This window comes from Plecotus auritus, assembly GCF_963455305.1.
Source record: "Plecotus auritus genome assembly, chromosome: 6".
Classification (NCBI taxonomy): Eukaryota; Metazoa; Chordata; class Mammalia; order Chiroptera; family Vespertilionidae; genus Plecotus; species Plecotus auritus.
The window spans coordinates 34,171,273-34,185,646 of record NC_137773.1 but is presented as its reverse complement, the minus strand read 5'-3'; the positions used below and the strand labels follow the sequence as shown (position 1 = coordinate 34,185,646).

Here is a 14,374-nt window from a genome sequence, read left to right as displayed (position 1 = left end):
TGTCACAGGATATAAGAATTCTTCCCTCTATAGGTCTGGCCCTTTAAATTGACCACTTATCTTATATTTCCATTAAATTACCTTTCTGCAAAAAACTTAAAAACATTTTCAAAATAAAAATTGATTTTGTTCACATTATTATAGTCAATGAACTTAATACCCGACACTACAATTTTTAAATATTATAATCACTTTCACTAAGGAAAAATAAGTTACTCATTACTATTACTTCTCTGTCATTTGAACCTTTGTAATACTTTACACTGAACATTTTGACACTCCAACCTGAAAGAAACAGAAATTACTAGTAAAAAAGAAAACAAAACTCTGATATAATACACCAGAGGGCGCTGTACTCTAGTTCTTCATAAGAAAGAAGTCCTTGGTCTGCATTTCCATTCAACAGATATGAGCGTGCTTGTGGAATGCTAGGCAGAAGGCACAGTTCTTGCTCTATCTTGGGGAAGCTCTCCATCCAGGTAACGAGTCTGGTTTTTAAAAGAATCATTTCAGAAGGTTGAGTATTTAGAAGGCTATATATTTCATTATTTAAACATTTTAGAGCTCTTTAAAAATTTCCTTTAAAGTCTGTACTGTGTTCTTGTTTTATGTTCTCAGTGGAAGCATAGCTTTTGTCCTTTGGGGAAAAAAAATGTAATTTTTAGAGACAATCTAAAGTTATTTGGCACTATGGAGATAAATAAGGTAGGTTATCAAGCCAGGCAGTGCTGGTTATAGTTTTCATTTTTTTAAAAATTAAATTCTTAATTTGCTAGCCTTGTATAACACAGTAGAGAATAGTATCTAACTGGGTATACCTTGTGTAGACTCTAAACTATCTGAAAACCATCATTAACACTTTTTCCTGGCCACCCCTCTGCAAGTCCTATTATATCTATAACATATAATTCATAATAATAAATACTCATGAAATCACCTCCCAGGTGTAGAACTACAGCATTGATAGTAACTTAAATTTTCCAGAGTTTTTCTGTCCTATCAAGTCCTTAGGTAACTAGTGTTCATTATTTGTTTGATTTCTTTTATATATATATATTTATCACATAATTATGTGTTCCTAAAAATTATGTTGTAGTTTTAATTGTTGTGACTTTATAAAAAGAGTATTCATGCTATATTTGATCTTTTGGACTTTTTTTTTTTTTTTACACTCAGTATTACAGTAAACCCTCGATTTTGCGGACCTCAGTTTAACAAACTTCAGATTTAATGAACAAAATCTCTGGCTCGTATGTCATATGTGAAAATTAATACCCTATTAATCTTAAAATGCTTTTAACCAAGATTTGCTTACAATTAAATTAACAGGTTGGTTTTTGTTATTAAGTGACTTATTTTTAACAAATTTTAACAAATAGGCCATATCTTGGAAAAAAACACTAGTAATTTTGCCAACATAAATAAATATTACATATCTCAAACGATAGTCTATATATTTAAATCCAACAGTCACCGCTCAAAAACAATGTTCAGTGAATGATTAGCACGTAATCATCATGGGTGCTAATTAGTTCTGTTGTGGCATGGCATAACTTTACACAGCAGTTTTAACGTGTGCCCGCTGATGTTCCGACACGTGCTAAGCCACGTCCCAGCCGTGTGCATTTGTTTACTCGTGCTGACTGGTGAATGCATGCATTTACTAGACCTACTCAGCATAAATTTAAAATTACTCTACTACATATAGAAAACTTTTCTATGAAATTAAACTTTTCATGCATACTTAATTTTAATTACACAAATGTGTCTACATAAGAAAGACAGGTAAACTAACTAATTTGTCACTTTTTTGACATATGCATTCAGCAAACCTACTTGATTATATAATGGACAGCCCCTCGCCCGAAATGGCCCGTTATATTGAGATTTTCCTGAGTATTGCTGTGATTCATCCATTTTGTCGTTAGTTGAGGATTATTTATTATGAGTGCTTTGTAATATTCCATTCTATAACCACAATTTATTTGTCCATCTCACTGTTGATGGGCACTTGAGTTGTTCCAGGTTTTGCTCTGACAAATAGTGATGTCATGAACATTCTTATACCTGTGTCCTAGTATACAACTGCAGCCACTTCTCACCAGTAGTAAAGTAAGTTCAATTAATTTCACTTTCCTCTAACATATCTACACTAAGAATGGAGTCATTCTGCTGGAGTTTTCTACACTCCAAAAGGATTTAAGCAAAAATTCATGAAGGATATTTCCAGAATGATGAATTCAACTTATTCACTTCTTACTGACTGACTAAAATCTAGGGAGCCATAATTATTTCTGGTCCTTTGAACATTTGTATGGTTATTTCATGTTGGCACCTGTTGCCAATATAACCAGGAAATAATAATATAGGTATACAATGATGTGTAGAAATAAGTAGCTATCGTTCGTATATGGCTAGGTGAGGCTGACTGGCTTGGTTCCCCTGAGATACTTTAGGTTAGGATAGACCTCTTTCTCTTTCTAGTATGCCATGTAATGCAATCATACTGAAATCTAGAATCTATATATATCTATATCTATATCTATATCTATATCTATATATATGCATATATATATATATATATATATATATATATATATATATATATATGAGCCCAAGTGACCATCGCAACTGAACAGACGACCAACAGGCTGCATGGGGTGACCAGGCCAGCAGGGGGGTTAGTGAGGGACGACCAAATGACTGAGCAGCAGGCTGCGTAGGGCAACTTGGCCGGCAGGGGGGTTAGTGAGGGATGACCAAACGACCGAACAGAGGGCTGTGTGGGGCGACCAGGCCAGCAGGGGGTTTAGTGAGGGGCTACCAAATGACTGAACAAGCAGGCTATGTGGGGTGACCAGGATGGCAGGGGTGCAGTAAGGGGCAGCCAGACCAGCGGCGGTGGCAGTTGGGGGCAACCAGGCCAGCAGGAGGGGCAGTTGGGGGCAACCAGGCCAGCAGGGGGGACAGTTGGGGGTGACCAGGCCAGCAGGGGGGGGCAGTTAGGAGCGTTCAGGTAGGCAGGCAAGTGAGCAGTTAGGAGCCAGTGGTCCTGGATTGGAGAGGTGCAGGCTGGGCTGAGGGGACCCTCCACCCCCGTGCACGAATTTCATGTACCAGGCCTCTAGTATTACATATTTTCTTAGACTGCCATTATTCATTACTTAGAAGATCTACCACTTATATAGAATGTGGAAATATAAAGACCAGTAAATTATGTTCTATTCATGCAAACAGCTCACGCTCCAACCAGTTTGACAAACCTAAGGATATTGCTGAAATTCTCCACAACCTTAACTCAAAAGAAGCCTCCAATTTATTCAGTTAATACCCATTCAGTATGTATGTGTGTTCAGCATTGTACAAACCTCTATTCTTTTACCATAAATACGGATTAAAGATTTTTTTTTCCTAAGCAAAGTCTAGTTTTAGAATCATTAAAAATGCAGTCTGGACTAACTTGAATTTACATGTTTATTTATTCTACGTATTTAGGACTAAGAAATATTAAGAGAGAGAAAGCCACCACCCCAGATATAAGTTACCAAAAGTTTAGAGAGCCATGAGAAATTAGTTGACATAAAAAAACATGGAAGTGGCAGTGAGTTGAAATCAAAATACTGTTTTCTTCCTTGCACTTATCATGTTTCTATTTGAACATAAATTTCTTGGAAAGCAGCATATGCATTTGGTTTTAGGAAGATGGCTTTCTATCTTGATGATCTAGTCATCTGTCTTCCATTTATAGGTACACGGTGGGGTCACTCAGGTCACAGTTTTCAATGTGTACGTGGGATTGTATGCCAGGATAAACTTTCTGCAAGGGCAACAGAATGCCCAGTTTTTCTCCCTTCTTGATAGAACCTTTATATTTAATTGGCTTAATGTAGAACATTTTAATACAGAAACCTAAAAGAAAAGAAGAAATTATTTATTATCTGGGTTTTAATAGCCTAGAATCAGAAATTTAAAAAAAAATAAGAACAGAAATAACACACACACACACACACACACACACACACACACACAAAACACAAAAAGAAAAGAGAGTTGATTGAACTCAATGGGGGAGTAGAAAGAAATGACAAAATCATATAAGAAATAAAGACAAAAATTGCAAGATGTCCAAGGAAGAATAAATGACAATTTAATTAAAGCATTAAATAATAGCAGAAAAACACTAGATAGCTGAGAATATTGACCTGGAATAATGTCAACTCTAAGGCATATTCTAATTAAACTATTAGACTTTAAAGACAAGGAAAAATGGAAAGAACTATCACAAGAATACAAATCTTTCTAAATACCAAAATAAAAAAAATTTAAAGACCCACCAAATAGAGAAATAGAGTTAATATAATACTGTAATTATAATGTCGTATGACAATGTTATATCTATAAATGTTATCTCGTCTATTAAATAGAATTTTCTATTGACTTGGAAAGGAAAACCCTACTCTATGCTGCATAGAAAAACAATAATTGTAAAAGGCTAAAAGTTAAGGAATGGACAGATATTTGCCAAGAAAATGGAAGCAAAAAGAAAAGCAAGGGTTATGATCATGTTATGAGAGAGTGGAATTCAGGCCAAAAGCATTGAAACAAGACAAAGGAGGACAATTTATAATGCTAAATCCAATGATGACGCAATAGTGACAACTGTCCATGTGCTAAATAACACAGAAACCATCTGTATAAAACAGACTTCAGGAGATGCAAGGAGAGATAAATGAAACCCACTACTAACAGAAGACTTCAACACATTTATATCATTAAAAACAAGTCAAGTGAACAGAAAACATCAGTAAGGCTATAGAATTATGCCATACAACACGATAGCCACTAGCCACATGTGGCTAGTTAGCACTTGAAATGCAGCTAATCTGAACTAGATGTGCTCTAAGTACAAGGTATGTACTGGATTTTGATGATAGTACCCCCAAGAAAGTAAAATATTAATAATATTTATATTAATTGCATTTTGAAATAAAAATATTCTGGAGATACTGAGTTAAATATATTATTAATTTCACCTCTTAATTTTTACTTTATGTGACTCCTAGAAAATTTAAAATTACTTATGTGGTTTTTATTATATTTCTTTGGATAGTACTTTCATAGAAGATCTAGACAAAATCAATAAGGTGTGTCTTATGTATATATGAATACTAGAGGACCGGTGCACAAAATTCATGCACGGGTGGGGGGAGGTCCCTCAGCCCGGCCTGCACCGTCTTCTAGTCCGGGACCCCTTGCTTCTTACTGCCTGCCTGCTCGCTGCTCCTTACTGCTTGGCTTGCTGCTCCTTAGTGCTGCTGCGGAGGCGGGAGAGGCTCCCGCCACTGCCAGCCATGAACCCAGCTTCTGGCTGAGCGGCACTCCCCCTGTGGTAGCGCACTGACCACCAGGGGGCAGCTCCTGCATTGAGCGTCTGCCCCTTGGTGGTCAGTGTGCATCATAGCGACCGGTTGTTCTGGTCGTTCTGCTGTAATGGTTGCTTAGGCTTTTATTATATAGATGTGCAAGACCTCCACACTGAGAACCAGTACAACAACTGCTAATACCGCAATGCAAGAAGACCTAAATACATGGAGGATATAAAACTTTCATTGATTGGGGGATTCATTACTTTCAAGATGGAAGTTCTTCTCAATATAGCCTATATAATCAGTGAAAATTCAATCAAAGTCCCAACAGGCTTTTAGTGGAAATTGAGAAACTGAGTTTACAATTTGGAAATGCAAATAACCAAGTACTGCCAAGACAACCTGAAAGAAAAACAAAGTTGGAAGATTTATACTATGAGATATCACGATGTATTTTAAAGCTATAGCAGTTAATTCAGTGTATTATTTTTGGAAGATTGACAAATGACTGATGAAACACAATGGAAAGAACCACAGAAACTGACCCACATATATTCAGACCCTGATTTAGGACAAAAGATCTTGAAGTGCAGTAGGGAAAAAAATGATCATATCAAGCCAATGGTACTGAGTTAATTAGATATCAACATGGAGAAAAATCTTGATCCCTATCTCATTCCTTACACAAGCCCAGGTGGATTATAAACCTAAATATGAAAGATGAATCTTATAGATGAAAACATAGGGAGAATATCTTAATGACTTCAGGGTAGGAAAATGTATCTTAAGTAGGTAAAACTGTTAACAATAAAGGAAAATAATACTAAATTGGGCTGCATTAAAAACAAGAATTTTTATTTATTGAAAGAAACAGTAAGAAAGTGAAAAACAACCCATAAAGTGAGAGAGGATATTTGCAATACATATATCTGGCAAAGGACTTGTATCCAGAATATACAAAACACTCCTACAGCCAAAACCGGTTTGGCTCAGTGGATAGAGCGTCAGCCTGCGGACTGAAGGGTCCCGGGTTCGATTCCGGTCAAGGGCATGTAACTTGGTTGCGGGCACATCCCCAGTGGGAGGTGTGCAGGAGGCAGCTGATCGATGTTTCTCTCTCATCGATGTTTCTGACTATCTATCCCTCTTCCTTCCTCTCTGTAAAAAACCAATAAAATATAAAAAAAACACACACACACAAAAAAAAAACACTCCTACAGACCAGTAAGGAAAATACAATTAAGAAAGAGAAAAATACTTGAATAGGCACTTCACAAAAGGCAATATCCATATTATCAATAAATATGAAAAATGCTCAATTTTATTAGCCATTAGGAAAATGCAAATTAAAGCTAAACAAGATATCACTACATACTCATCGGAATGGCTGAAAAGAGAAAGGTAGATAACACAAGTATTGTGTGTGAAGCCACTGGAACTTTCGTATACCCTTGTTTGGAGTGTAAGTGGTACTACTTTGGGAAATTATGCCAGTATCTACTAAGGCTGAAGATACACATAGACCAAGTGACCCAGCACTTCCTCTCCCACAGCATCCTGCCAGTTGCTGAGTGTAATAATTCTAATTATATAACTGGGGAAATTGCCCCAGGGTGGATTTGTGGATGCACTGGGCCCATTGTAAAATGGACCCTAGTGAAATGTACATTGATTATCTGACCTTACAAGCCCCTAGTCTGACTGATGGACCACAGTGGCCTTTTGAGTCTCTAAGAATTAGTATCAGTTTTGAGTAAGAGTCCAATAATCTCTGAAAAGCCTAATTATTTCTTCTTCCCCAGTGTACATTCTGCTAAATAGCCGCAGGTCCCTTTGGGAATGGCTGGAAGTAAGGTTTACAGTATAAATTTTTGGCTGTGTGACAGAGCCCTTCCTCAAAGAGACTCAGCCTTCCTTTTACTCAAGGGGCCCTGGGACTGTGAGCTGGCTCAAGTCCGGGAATTGGGGTGGGGTGGATTTTAACCCATTGTTGTGATGATTGAAGTCAGAATTCTGTTCATCAGGCCTAGAGTGTTTCCATGTATACAAATCAAATAAGGCTTTAGTAGGCTGCCCACCTATTTCATTCTAGGGTCTCCATGATTAACTAGACAAGGCCTCAGATTTCCGGGCTTCAGACAAATCTGATGACTGCTTCACCTCTACTGCCTGTTAGGTAACCATGCCAACCTTGGCCTTGACTACTAAGTGGACTTCATTCAACGGCAGCAGCTTCTCTTGTCATTCAAGCCTAAGCCATTATATAGTTCCTCAGGGACATGGGCTCCCTCACAAAATGCTTCTTACTTGGTAAAGGGATTGTCCTCTGGACTCACTGCCAACAGAAATGCATGTTCATGTTCCTTAAAAGACATGTGCAAGAAAGTTCATAGCAGCATTTTCATAATCCCTAACACTGAATACTGACCAGATGTCCATGTAGAGAAGAATGACTAAATAGATTAAGATATATGCATGTAATGGAATACTATATAAAGCAATAAGAATGAACTAAAACGATGTGTAAAATATGGATGAATCTCACAAACATGATGTGGATGGAAAGAAGCCCTATAAAAGAGACTGCATGCTGTTTAATTCTATTTATATCATCTTCAAAAACAGGCAAAACTAGCATATGGAGGGACAGCGATTGCCCTTGCTGGGAATAATGAAAAAAGTAGCACGTATGGTCTCTGGGATGCTGCTGCTGTTCTTTGTCTTGATCTGGGTGCTGGTTACATAGGTGCATTCACTTTGTAAAAATTCATGGAGCTGTACACTTAGGCTTTGTGCACGTTTCTGTGTGTACGTTACAATCCCAGTCCCTGGGATGCCAGCAGACACAGCTTTGCCTAGAATATAGAGGGCTTTGTAAATACTCCACAGTCAACTCTTGTGGGAAGGCCAGCGTTTTCCAATTGTGGAATTTTGGTAAATGAAAGTATCTATTCATGATAGCTAGTATTGCTGAAAGTGGTTTTGTTTATAGATTGTTAAGCAAAACCACATGGGCCACGGGAAGAAAGCCCTCAGTTAGCTAGAGGAGTAGACGGAGTGTGTGCGTAAAAGCAGATGACTCCAGGAAACCAGTGTAACATCTTTGGAGATGCATTTGCTGTTTCAGTTCGCTACACTAAGTCCTTTATGTTATAGGTTTTATCATCTTGAAGGAAGTATGAAATTTCAATTATGGAATATGCATTCAATAAATAAATACCCAACATCTCCGTATGTGTCCCAGACATATCCACCACCTCTTACCTCTTCCAGATATCCGAACACCATTATTGATGGCATTTTTGTTTTTATAAGGTTTCTCCTGGCCCACAATCATTCCACTGAAAGGTGCATACACAGTAGATCCATCAGAGCACAAGACGTCCACACCCTGGTGAGGCCTATGGTTTCTAGGATGCAGATAAGAATGAAGAGACTCAGGAATTGCCCTGGGAGCTTTATTGCCCAGGAGTGTGGTGTTAGTGCTCTGTTCCCAGACCAGGGTTTCAACAATTGAAGCTGCTAGAGCATATTAGGACGTCCCAGTTTTCTTCATTCTGTTTTACCCAATTTTAACCTCCTTCCCTGAAAGTAGTAATAACCATGTTGTAAAGATTAAAGCATTTAAGATAGTATTTGGCACTTGGGAAGCCTTTAAAAATATTAGCTATTGTTATTATATGGCATTTGGGGGAAATGAAGCAAGCTATATGAGTACATTTTAATATAGACCACTTAGGAAAGAGTTGTCTTTTTATGGGAGTCTGTCATAAAAGAATCTTATGTTACCCTAGTCGTGTTTTTCCCTCAGCGATCCAGAAGTTATTACAAACATCATTTACTGTACGTGCTATTTTAATATAGTGAGTGATGCTGCCTGTCTTTACTAAAGTACGTGTAGCACAAACACGGAATGTTTCCAGATTGTGAGATTTCTTGAGGTTGTCGCTAACAGTCCTCACTGTTGTCAGTATGCCCGCTCTTGCCAGCCTCTTCTCCTTTCTAATGGGCTCCTGCCTGAAAACTCAAGACGTACCAGGATTGTTAGATGATATAAAGCAACACTGAGCAGGTTCCAAGTGAAGAGCCCTTAAGTTATTATATAAGTCAAGTGCAAAAACTTTAAAGTAGGGACTAATTGAGTCTTAATTTTGGCAATTAAGAAACCATTTTTCCATATTTCCCATCTCTTAGGTATATCTCCAGGTGCTTGAGGTTATTTTGTAAGTATCCTATCTAATAAAAGAGTAATATGCAAATTGACCATCACTCCAACACACAAGATGGCTGCCCCCATGTGGTCAAAGATGGCTGCCCCCATGTGGACACAAGATGGCTGCCACAAGATGGCCAGCAGGGGAGGGCAGTTGGGAGGGATCAGGTCAGCAGGAGAGGGCAGTTAGGAGGGACCAGGCCTGCAAGGGAGGGCAGTTGGGGGCGATCAAGCCTGCAGGGGAGGGCAGTTAGGGCTGACCAGGCCGGCAGAGGAGGGAAGTTGGGGGGGGGACCCAGGCCTGCAGGGGAGAACAGTTGGGGGTGACCAGGCCTTCAGGGGAGGGCAGTTAGGGGTGACCAGGCCTGCAGGGGAGGGCAGTTAGGGGCAATCAGGCTGGCAGGGGAGCAGTTAGGCATCAATCAGGCTGGCAGGGGAGTGGTTAGGGGGTGATCAGGCTGGCAGGCAGAAGTGGTTAGGGGCAATCAGGAAGGCAGGCAGGTGAGCAGTTGGGAGCCAGCAGTCCTGGATTGGAAAGGGTGCAGGCTGGGCTGAGGGACATCCCCCCCCCCAACCCGTGCACGAATTTCGTGCACTGGGTCTCTAGTCCTATACAATAAAACCCTAATATGCAAATGGACCAAAAGGCAGAAGGACTGGTCACTATAACGTGCACTGACCACCAGGGGGCAGATGCTCAACGCAGGAACTGCCCCCTGGTAGTCAGTGTGCTCCCACAGGGGAAGTGCCGCTCAGCCAGAAGCAGGGCTCGTGGCTGGCAAATGGAGCAGCGGTGGCAGGAGCCTCTCCCACCTCTGCTGCAGGAAAGTGGGTGGTAAGGAATGAGGGGTCCCGGACTGCAAGAGCCCCAGACTACAAGAGGGATGTCTGACTGCCGGTTTACAGGGGGAGCAGGCCTAAGCCAGCAGGCGGACATCCCCCAAGGGGTCCTGGACTGTAAGAGGGTGAAGGCCAGGCTGAGGGACCGCTCCCCACAAGTGCATGGATGTCGTGGTCCGGGCCTCTAGTTATCTGTATAAGTGAGAGTTCCACTACAATGTGAGTGAAGGTCAATAATGCAATTGAACACCCAGCTATTTCATCAGAGAGTGGTACTCCCAAGGTGATACTGTACGTTACTGAAAACTCACAATTCTGTTCCTCATTGTCTGAAATAAATTGCCTGCTTAGGGCCACCTCCGGTGTTCAGCTCCCAGAGGCTAGGTTAGTAACACTGGTTTGATGGAAAGAGGATCCTAAGGCCTGAATCCTAGTCAGCTTTCACCACCTCCAGCTGTGTTTGGCAGGTCCCTTAGCCCTTTGGTGCCTCAGTTCAAGTTCCTCATCTATGAAATGGGATAGTGATGCTTGATTTTCACCTTGGAAAAACCAGGTGAAATAAGTCACCGTGGGAAAACACTGTTTGCTCCCCTTCCCCTTTTCCTTATTCCACACTCTGTTCCCAATTCAGAGCCCATACTTGAAGCAGAGTTCTTGGAAGTTGCTCCAAAGACAGTAATGTAACTGGTTTCATCTCCGAGTTTTCCTGTTGTCAGAGGAAATGATCATGAGCACTTGAGGAAACATAAGGCAAGCACGCTAAGCAAGGAGGTCAAGAGCCCAGAAAGCATATGGTAAACATACCTCTGAGCAGAGTACTGGCCACAGCCATGGCTGTCACACGTCCTGATCTCATTGGAAGACTTGCCAGCACATAGATTAGCCCACGGCCCCGCCAGCACTGAAAAGGAGAAACACAAGAGGCAGATTTCCCGATCTCACGTATTTCCAACCTCCATTTGCCTTGTAAGTCTTCCAGTGGATTCTGAAAATCTTGTTTTTGCTGTAATTTGTCCCTAACATTCTATAGTTTAAGGTAAGGTCTTCCTTTAATTCCTGGTTCAGATGTAAAATTGGCTTTTTCTCTGGCCACAAAAGTCCATTTTATGACATATAGAGTATTTGTAAGTGTGTCTGTTGATAGGCATTAACCTCCATCATTATAGTTTCAGATTATCCACTAACAAATGGCATAAAGTGTGCTTTTCAAATTTTCTTTGTTCATTGTTTGGCATGGGGTTAAGGAAAATAATCAAACAGGTTGATTTATTTAAAGAAATAACTCCAGAAATTCTTAAGTAACTTTGAAATGTTTCCTTATTGTTAGTCCCAATAATCAAATCCAAGAAAATATTTGAATTAGCAGCGGTCACCAACCTTTCAGACCTCATGGACCACCAGTGGTCCTCGGACCACCGGTTGGTGACCGCTGAATTAGAGAAACAAACTCTGAACTATCAAAGTTTATTTATTACTAAATAAATCTCTTTCACATTTGCAAACAAGGAAGAGGGAGATCCTTACAAATATGAACATGTCAAATCAATTTAGCTTAGAGTGGAGTGAGAAGAGAAGATGGGGAAGAGAGTAGAAACAATTATATAAAAAATTATGAAGCAGTAAAACACGGAGGAGGGGGCTAGCTCTCTGTGTATTTTGTGCAAACTTTGTCAGTGCATCTTCTCTTTAATATAGTAAGCACTTGATAAATGTTCAATTGAATTTTATGTCCAGGATTTTCAATGTTAACATTCGTAGCAAGATGAAGTTAACAGACTCAATCCTTCACTTTAAAGCAAACTAACCAAAAACAGAAGCAAAACCAGAACCTGTTAATTTGATCACTCGTTTTATTTAACAATATTTTACTATTTATTAATAATACACGTGCTATGAAGAGAAGGTACAGAATATGGCCACTAGGCATATTCTTCAATATTCTTTCAAAAGTCTTATACCTTGGAGGCACGCTTCAAGTCAACACCTTGATCAAAATATAATGCCATCGCTGTGGCAACTAATACTTATCCTTGGGAACTGAGGCAGAGACTAGACAATTTGTTAATTTTTTCATTTTTCTCTTAGGCTGTGACTATTAAGGGAGCGTTCCCCTTGTCCTAATCCCACCAGTCTCTGCATCGGGAATTTTCTAAGTCATATTCTTACACTAATCTTCTAATTACGTTCTAATTAAGTTCTAGACCACAACTGAAAGACGTTTCTTCAAGTCCCCCCATTCCACTTTTGGTTCCCTCATTAAAGAACCAGAGCGTTCGGTGGACATCATTGAGAACACCCCGTTCTTCCTATTGCATTTTTAATATCCAGATACACAAGTTTCTGTTGTGATTGTGCTGTTATTGACTTTTAAATCTGTCCTTGCAATAAGTTTTTACAAATTAGCTGAGATTCTAAAATTGTGTCTGACTTACCAGTTGAAATCAAAGCAGCCAAAAGGAGGACTCCTGAAGAAAACATGTGGCCTTTATTTTCCTGTGATGTTTCTTCCTCCGATAATTCTAATGGCTCCACACTCTCTCTGAAGAATATTCAAGTTGGAGTAAATATTTTCTAGCTATTTAGCCTTAGAATTCTGCATTTTTCATTTCTTTAACACGAGGCAAAAAATACGAGAATGGAACAAGTCATTTTCTAATATTCCCTGGCTAGCTATTTGGTTTAGATGTAGGACCTATAAAAACACTTCTGAGCTGAAAAGCAGCTAATTTTATTGGAAATTCTGACTAAATATTAACTGAAAGTGATCAAACCAGGTGAAGCGTGACTGTCCTCAGGGCTGTGGTTTCGTGAATAACAGCAGATACAGTAAAAATACAAAAATATGCACAGACTAACTTTAGGATAATAGTTACCTCAGAGCAGGGAGGGAAACAGAGTTGTGCAGGGATGCACAATGCTTAAACTCTAAAATAATCTATAGAAAACAAAAATATCAAAAGCAAATATAATAATTATTAATTAGTTAATCATTGGAGGTGGATACCTGTTATAATGCTCTCTGTACTTCTCTATATATTTAAAATATGTATTAGCATTTCCTTCTTTTTGTGGGAGACTGAGATTGGGGCCCCAAATCTCCACCTCTCCCTGCATCCACACCCTTGCCATGACTCTTAGGAGCAGAGGGGTTTTCTCAACCTCTGATTTGTGGTTCCGATTCTATGATGCACTCTGACCAACAGAGTTAGGGGTCAGGCCCTACTGACTGTAACAGTAGAGCCTGACCCCTAACCAGCCTTATGTCATTCCATTTCCCTTCTTGTGTCCTGCTGCTTCATGAGGAGGACATTCCCCTACTAACCTACAGGGAGAGAATGACAGTCACATGGAGCAGACTCATTCTGGCCAAGCCTCCCAGCTGAAGCCAGCCTAGCACACCCCCTCATTTACATTAGAAAATTCCCTGCTCTCAGGCTTGTTGAACACAATTAACTCCATTGTGTTTAAGGAAATAGTAAGGGAATTAAAGCAAATATAGGCTAACTCAGTGGTCGGCAAACCATGGCTCGTGACCCACATGTGGCTCTTTGGCCCCTTGAGTGTGGCTCTTCCACAAAATACCACGGCCTGGGCAAGTCTATTTTGAAGAAGTGGCATTAGAAGAAGTTTAAGTTTAAAAAATTTGGCTCAAAAGAAATTTCAGTCGTTGTACTGTTGATATTTGGCTCTGTTGACTGATGAGTTTGCCGACCACTGAGCTAACTAACTGAACATTTGTCCGAACGAGGCTGGCCTATGTCCTTTTTGGAGTGGTATTTCAGAGCCGGAAGACACTGTCCTTGTTCTTTGTGTACAACCAGTGAGTGTAAGGAATGTCCAGATGATTGCCACCTGTTAGAGCTCTTTGATTAGAAACACTGATCTGTTAATAGACATATTTGGATAAGACCTTGATCCTCTCTGAGTTATATTTCCTCATAAATAAATACATGTG

The 14,374-nt window shown here is 39.8% G+C and overlaps 1 protein-coding gene across 1 annotated transcript; it reads right to left on the bottom strand.

Annotated features, from left to right (window-relative positions):
- Positions 1-3,464: 3,464 nt before the first annotated feature.
- Positions 3,465-12,897, bottom strand: LECT2 (leukocyte cell derived chemotaxin 2; the record flags this gene model as incomplete). Its single annotated transcript, XM_080675564.1, has 4 exons — positions 3,465-3,909; positions 8,631-8,776; positions 11,224-11,320; positions 12,852-12,897. 4 exons carry the CDS (start codon positions 12,895-12,897, stop codon positions 3,743-3,745), a joined length of 456 nt encoding a protein of 151 aa, XP_080531690.1. The 3' UTR covers positions 3,465-3,742.
- Between the last annotated feature and the right edge of the window lie 1,477 nt (positions 12,898-14,374).